Source organism: Talpa europaea (genome assembly GCF_964194135.1).
Source record: "Talpa europaea genome assembly, chromosome: 1".
Taxonomy (NCBI): Eukaryota; Metazoa; Chordata; class Mammalia; order Eulipotyphla; family Talpidae; genus Talpa; species Talpa europaea.
The window spans coordinates 11,452,585-11,460,841 of NC_140073.1; the positions used below are offsets into that span (position 1 = coordinate 11,452,585).

The 8,257-nt window shown below is 36.0% G+C and overlaps 1 protein-coding gene across 1 annotated transcript; it reads right to left on the reverse strand.

The window, feature by feature from the left end:
- Positions 1–5,160: 5,160 nt before the first annotated feature.
- On the reverse strand, positions 5,161–6,097 carry LOC311170994 (olfactory receptor 4A16-like; the record flags this gene model as incomplete). The annotated part of the gene is made up of 1 exon (XM_084233529.1): positions 5,161–6,097. Exon 1 carries the CDS (start codon positions 6,085–6,087, stop codon positions 5,161–5,163), a length of 927 nt encoding a protein of 308 aa, XP_084089655.1. The 5' UTR covers positions 6,088–6,097.
- Between the last annotated feature and the right edge of the window lie 2,160 nt (positions 6,098–8,257).

Genomic DNA, 8,257 nt, shown 5'->3' on the forward strand with positions numbered 1-8,257 from the left:
GAGTCTCATATTATCTCCATATAGAAACTTCACTGCAGGACTTCATAATGAAGACAAAACAAAAATCCATACAAAGTAAAACAAAGCATGGTAAGAAGGAAGTAGAAAATGAGACTCACTATCTAACTCATGACCTCTCCCAGAGGAATCTTGCAAAAAGTAAATTGTTACAAAAATGAATTTCCCAAAGAAATAGTTTCTAATATAGAGATTTGTATGCTGATTTATTGGCATCTACCCTCAGGAATAATACCTCTAGCAAAACAACAAACAAAGGGTAGTGATAGAAATTGACAGGAAAGGCAGCTGCAGCAAAGGCTCAGTCAATACCACAGGAAGCTCTGAGCAGGCATGGTGTCAGGAAGTTCCACATTTAGACAAAGCAGCTAAACCTTTACCCCTTACTTCACCCATTAGTTTCCTTCACACAGGAAAGACAAACCATGAAGTAGCTATATCTGAATCAAACCATCCCCCCCAATATCAGAATAAACAGATCTAATGTTCAAATGTATCACTCAAAAGTGATCCTCATCACCCTTACAACTGTTATACATAAAACTGAGTATGTTTGGAATCCCTTGTGCCCTCGGCAAAAAGCTGGTACCAATGAATAGTTATTTTTCCATTAAATGTTAAATGGTAGCTGACCTGTGGTTATGGGAATTCCCCATGATGAAACAGAAAGACCTCTGTACTAACCGGACATCCTAATTAACATATGGAAATTGGTTTTCTCTACACAGAGCACGGAAGGCTATGTTTAAACCCTCCTTCCACCCCCATGCCAAGTAAACCTCTATGAGAAACTGAAGCAAACTAATAAAACTGTAACAGATTTAACTCCCATGGTAATGAATCATCCAACTGGATAAAATGCTCTGCCAACCACGGAATTTGCATAAAGTAAAAGGAATATAAAATCAGTGGTTGAAAAGTAATGATTGTTAACTGCCCACATGACAAGGTTTTGCATCTTAGACCAAAGCAGACATTTTATTTTATATAATCATCTTTTTAGCTCCTTATGCTTTTCTTTGTGAATGTACCCCCTGCAAATTCATATGGATGGCATTTTAGCTTCATATTTTATTATTTTAAGTAGGAGCATGTCTGAGTTGAAATTAGTTGATGATAGGGAAAACAGAAGAGATCTTTTATGTTCCCTGTGCTGGTGACAGTTTTATTTCTTATCCAAAAGTCAGAAATGAATAGCAGCAGCAATAAAGGCTGGCTATTTTTGGATGTGTCTTACTTCCTCCTACAGATCAAATTGAACTTATCCACCTTATTATGGACCTTAGAAATCTGACTTCTACAAAAGACATCAAGCAAGAAAATTTGCCTTTTAGCTCTCAATTAGTTTCCATCAATGCATGAAAATCATAAAAGATTATGATCACTACTTGATGACTCTCAGGGTGTTAATTCCTCTGGCACTTTCTGACAGTGGCCATCATTTGGGCAATGATGAGCTCTGTGAAGTGACCCTTCTTTTGTTATGGCTATTTTTATTGTTTTTTTTTAATTAGGTAATATTGGTTTATCACACTGTATTTGAATTATAGATATATTATAGGTTCACATCTCTTCAGATGTGTATTACCAAATCACACCTACTACCAAGGCACCCATAATCTTTCACCATTGCCTAGTGGTCCCCATGCCCTCTTTGCTACCAACCTTCTCCCTCCCAGTCTAGTAGCCTCAATTCTACACTTAAATTTCAAAAGTTTGCTTCAATTTACTTTTGTCTGTTCCTTTGTTTGACTTCCCTATATTCCACATGCCAGTAAAGTCATCTGGCATCTGTCTAGTAGTAAAGATTTAACACTGTTTTCAATTCTGAATAATTCACCATTTTTTCAAATTTCTTCAACTTTGCACTACTTGATATTTTCCTAACCACAAAGTAGTAGAACATGATTAGTTAAGTAAGACATAGAAGTGTTAACTGTACACATAAAAACTGTATTTGAAAGTCTCTCATTCCGTTGAATGAGAGAAGCACCAAAAAGAAAATTTTGCAATAAATATAAACAAAAAAAGAATTTGTACACAGGTGTCCAAAAAACTAAAAATTAATAACATAAAACTACTTTAGAAAAATAGGCAAAATACATCAATATGCATTTCATAGAAAGTAGAAAAAGTAAATCTCCAATAAACATGAAAATATGCTTAACTTCAATAGTAATAAAGATTGCAAAATAAACCTATAATGAAGTCATATAACCATCAGATTTGGAAAAAATATCAAACATCTGACAATATCAAGTTTTAGTAAGGCTGTAGAAGAAAAGTGTAACTTCTGTGAAAGTGAACATATAAATACCCTAATTACCACTCAAAGATATTTTTTCAGGATGGCCATAGTAGCACTAGGTATAATTACAAAAACTGGGAAAAAACCCAAAAGGCCATTGACTGAATGGATACATAATCTGAGGTATACTGAGACATTAAAAAAAATAAGTTGCTATGGAAATTTCAGAACCAGAGAGACATGTAGCAACATGATCACATCTCAGGGAGATATAATGTAAATAAAATTCAGATTCAGGTCAGAGACATGAAGTTCTAAGCAGGATGTATACCTTAAGGATACATGCATATGTAGTTCCTCTTTTAATTATGAATAGCAAAAATATTAGCATTGGGATTACCGCTGGGAAGAGACAGGAATAGTATCAGGGAGTTTTATACAAGTGGTTTCAATATTAACAATTTCTGAAGAAGAAACTATAAATTTATGGATTGCATATATTAACGGATATGCATAAAATATACCTTAAATATAAGTTCTAAAGTCTTGTTTTAGTTAGAAAAGTAACCATTACAAAATATACATGTTTCTTATGCTTCTATATTACAGCACCTTATTTTATCCTTATCGCTACATATGGAACAAAATTAATCAGCATTTACTCTGAAGAACAGCAAAAATGGGGCCTCCCTGGTGGTGCAATGGATTATGTCTCAGCACTATGAAGCTATCAGAAGCCACTTGCAGCATGAGTTCAATCCCCAACCAGGGAGCTAACCTACATGGCACAGCAGACCTCTCCTGTCTTGCCTGCTGCTCCCCTCAGCAGTGTATTTCAGTCAATCCACCTGTTCTGCTCCCCCCTCTGACTCTGGTGAATCATCTCCCAGCCCCTCCCTGCACCTCTGGCCTACACCCAGCTCTTGTATGCATAAGTAATATACGCATAAATAAATCTTTAAAAAATAGCAAAAATACACATAACAACTAGAAAGGAAACATAAAAATATGCCCATAGCTTGGATTAGTATGGTTTCATATCTTCTATCAAGAATAAGAATCTATTGTCAATTATCAGATTGTCACATACCAGCTAACAAACTGCACATTGATAGTATCTTTAAACCAGGTTCCCTCTCCCATTCAAAGATCCTAATTTTTAAGTGCACAAACACTGATGTGAGGAATAGAAGTATTTTTATTTTTTATATAATTTTTTTATTTTTATATTCCCCATACAATTGCGACCCCCTTATTTTGACCCCAATCCCTCCCCTGCCCGCCCCCCAGCCCCCATAGAGTGTCTCTGGTTCATGGTTGTTTGTTGATTTTGATATTTTCTTTCTTATAGTTATTCTTTTTCCTGGTCCCTTATTTAACTTTTCTAGATTCCTGCTATGAGTGAGACCATCCAGTATTTTTCTTTTTCTTTCTGGCGTATTTTGCTGAGCATGATCCCTTCCAGCGCCATCCATGTTACTGCAAATTGCATGTGTTTATCTTTTTTGAATGCTGAGTAATATTCCATGGTGTATATGTACCACATCTTCTTAATCCAGTCATCTATTTTTGGGCATTTGGGTTGTTTCCAAAGCTTAGCTATTGTAAACAGTGCTGCTATAAACATAAGGGTGCAGGTGCTCTTTGGAATTGATGTTTCTGTGTCCTTTGGGTAAATACCTAGGAATAGAAGTATTTTAAAAGGCAAAATGCACTATATGATTGATTTTCTTTTAACATTTTGAGAAACTTCCATATATTGTTTTCCATAGGGACTGAACCAATAGCCCCATAGGGGCCAAATCCTTGTGATCAACAATTCCACTCTTAGGTATCTATCAAAAGAATACAAAAAAGGGGGAAAAACTAATTTAAATGTATGTATCAACTCATGTTTATTGTGGCACTATTTACAAAAACCAAGTTATGGGAACAGCCTAAGTGACCAACAATATACAACTAAATTAAGAAGGCATGGCATACATACTCAGTGGAATACTACTCAGTCATTAAAAAGAAAAAAAAGAAGAAGTGCTGCCATTTGTGAAAACCTGGATGGGATTATGCTAAGTAAAAAAGTCATAAGGAGAAACACAAATATAGGATTTTCACCATACATGGAATATAAAGAAGCCAAAAAAGCAGACAAAAATAAATCAAGAAAACTCTAGAAATCTGACTGTAGAATTAAGGTTACCAGAGGAGGTGTTGGTGATGGGGGTAGAGAACAAACAGAAAAGGAGGGAATTAATGGATTTTGCTGAAGGATTATGATGGTAGCAATGATGAGGTAACATACATCTGAAGAAGTGTTATTCTATAATGTTAAAATACATACAGTCCTGTAAACCATCATCACCTATTACCTCAACCAAAAAAAAAAAAAAAATACAATTTAAAAAAATGAAAAATATTTTTAAAAGGCAAAATACCTAATGAAACTACTGAAAGCTGCTCTGTTGATAGAAAAAAATGAACACTATATTTTAAAAATAACTGCATTGTCTCAGACATATATTTCAGTTATTAGCCAAATTACTTCCTATTAATGTGGGTGAATATAAATATTCAAAGAGAGTTCATCTTTTACTTTTGAAAAGCCTGTTTCTTCTAAACATTCATTTCAATATATAAACTGAGAAAAATAAAGTTACAAGGTAATATAGTTTTATTGTTATTTGTAATGGGACAAATACTATGCTGTTTATACATCCTTCTGAAATTCTCTATTATATTGATTCTAATCTCAAAGGAGAACTTATTATGCTCTTTTGATATTTGCATAAAAAAATCTCTAGAGAATCCACTGAATTGACTAAATCACCATTGTTAGAGTTTTATTGACTGTTTCTTTATTACTAGTAACAGATTTGCTCAGTGTGAGGGACACACTCTTATCGAGCAGTAGTTTTCTTCTTACACCAAAGTTTCTCCATAGCATTTTTCATCTCTGAATTTCTCAAGGTGTATATGAGAGGATTCAACATGGGGGTAATAACAGTAAAAACCACAGTTATGGATTTATCGATGGGAAATGTGGAAACAGGTCTAACATACATAAAAATACAAGGAACAAAAAAGAGAACCACCACTGTGATGTGGGAACCACAAGTGGACAGGGCTTTGCGCCGCCCTTCCTGACTGTGACCTTTAAGGGAATTGAGGATGACTCCGTAGGAGATTAGGAGTAGAGTAAAGATGACCATGCAGATGGCTCCACCGTCAGCAACCACAATGATGCCTACAAAGTAGGTATCAGTGCAGGCAAGTTCCAATAACGGGTACATGTCACAGATGAAGTGGTCAATGACATTGGGGCCACAGAAGGGGAGGTTGTACACAAAGAGAAGTTGAACCACAGAGTGCAGAAATCCTCCCACCCAGGCCACTGCAAGAAGCACAATGCATACCCTTCGATTCATGATTGTCAAATAGTGAAGGGGCTTACATATGGCCACATAGCGGTCATAGGCCATCATCACCAGAAGGAAGACCTCAGCACCGCCAAATAAGTGTTCTATAAATAGCTGGCCCATGCAAGCTGGGAAGGAAATTGTCTTTTTATCTCGGAGCAAGTCTGTAATCATTTTGGGTGACACAGCAGTGGAATAAACAGCATCCATGAGGGACAGATAAGCAAGGAAGAAGTACATGGGGGACCCCAGTGAGGGGCTGGCAAAGACAGTCACCACAATGAGCAGGTTGCCCACCATTGTTACAACATAGATAAGTAAAAACATGACGAATAATGCTTTTTGCCCACCAGGATCCTGAGTGAGGCCCAGGAGGATAAACTCTGTGACATTGTTACTATGTCCCATTTAATTTTCCAGGAAGCCTGTTTCAGGGATGAGTGCTCTGGAGAAGGGAACCTGTAATGAAATGGTGAACAGGCTGTGAATTGTTCATTGTATTATGGAGCACATCTCCATTACTGTATCTTCCCCAGTTGTTTTTACACACATAAGCATATAGGAAATATCTACTAAGCTCCTTCCAAGGTACCAATTCATCTTGCCTTGCCAGTCTATTTCTCCTCGGCTGACTGTGTTGGGCTTAAAAGAGGTTCTGGGCCTCCCCGGTGTGGCAGCGAGACAAGGGCAGCACTGTGAAGCTGTCCACAATCTCTGCGGCAGGGGTTCGATTCCCAGCTGGCCAGGGAGATACCCACATGGCGGGGTAGACCTCTCCTGTCTCACCCACTGCTCCCTTCAGCAGTGCTTTCAGTCCATCTGCCTGTTCTGCTCCCCACTTTGTCTTTGGTGAACCCTCTTACCCTCCCATGCCTCTGGCCTGTACCCCAGCTCTTGTATAGATAAATAAATCTTTAACAAAAAAAGTAAGAGGTTCTGTCCCTAAGTCTCAGTAGATCGTCTATAGAGTAACCAAAGACTAATCAGTCAGTCATGTATTCATTAGAGCCTTATATAAGCTATGTCAGTTCTTGGTACAGACATCAGCAATGGTGAAGAGCAGAGAGTAAATTCTCAGTCTCCAGGAATATAGTCTCTGCTGGTAGTGACACATTCTAAAAAACTCGCAGTCAGTCCTCTGAACTGATAGCCTGTGTGGTAAATACCTTTACAACATAACCTTTATAGCACCAAAAACAATGTCTCCTTTGGAATAACTCACTTAATACTATGATATTCTCTAATTGATGCTCAGCATATCATACAGATGATCAGCCTTTAAGAATCTCTTAATAAATTTCAAGAAACTGAACTTTGAACTGTATCAAATAAGTAAATAATTATATACTAAATTTTTCCCTATAATAATTACTTTGTCTGACTCTGGCAGCTTTTATAAGGAGTTTTAATTCTCTCCTTTCAATTTCCATATCCTTTGTTAACACAAGTCTGCTAGTTATTCTGAACTGAAATGAACTGACTAGTGATTTTCACAACCACTATATTACCACCTTTTATTTATTTTCAAAACTACTGTAATCAGATAAATAATGAGGGAGCAGAAATAATCACTGAAAATAGAGACAGAGGGCAATGGAACATATTTTTATGTTTCTTCAATACTGAGAGTGCTCAAATATAGAACTTCTGTGCTCAGATTCTAAAAAGGATCATATCATGGGAAAAAATTCAAGCTATTATAAGAAGACAGAGAATTGATTCATTTACAAAATTTAATTCTATTTTACATACTCATTGGAAAATATAAGGATTAAACCACATGATCTCAGAATCCTTTCCAGTCCAACTCCTGTGAAATCATACTGCAGCACCACCTTATTCTATTCTGCTGACCATTTTTGTCTTTCATATTTTATAATTAAATCAAAATTTCCAAGTGTATCACTATTACTTAAAAAATTCTAGTCAGTGGCAAATGGGATTTGATAAGGAGACCAAGTTTCTCATTCAGTGAGAATCTTGAAGACCCAAAACCTCTTTAAAGAGAAAACAGCAGCACAGTAAAAATTAATGGACTCTGGAGCTGCAGCTGGAATTTTAGTTCCACTACCCACTATCTTGGTGACCTTGGCAACACCATAAACCAACCTGAGCCTCAGATTCATCATTTTTAGAATACAGAGACAGAGCCTACCAATTAGTATTTTTTTTTTATTATAAGTAAACTACTTAGAAACATTACCAGATACATGGTAAGAGCTCAATCAAAGACAGCTACTATTAATGTTCTTCAGGGATTTACTATGAACATTGCATCAGGAAAAAAAGTCCATCTATACATTTGTCAATTTGATAAGAATCATAAACATCATTCAGGATAAAAAGAATGCTATGTCTACAACTCATGAACCCACTTTTGAGCATCATAAGAGATTTATGTCTTGGGAATTGTATATTTAATTATAGATGAGTAGGAATATTTATGTAAGATAGAATGTATTTTTACTAGAAGCAGGAAGAATAATAACAGAACAAAGTAGGAAATTAAAGAAAAGAAGGATCAAATCAGAAAGGATAAATTATATTTAGAAATGAATATAGCAAGTAAGTAGAACAT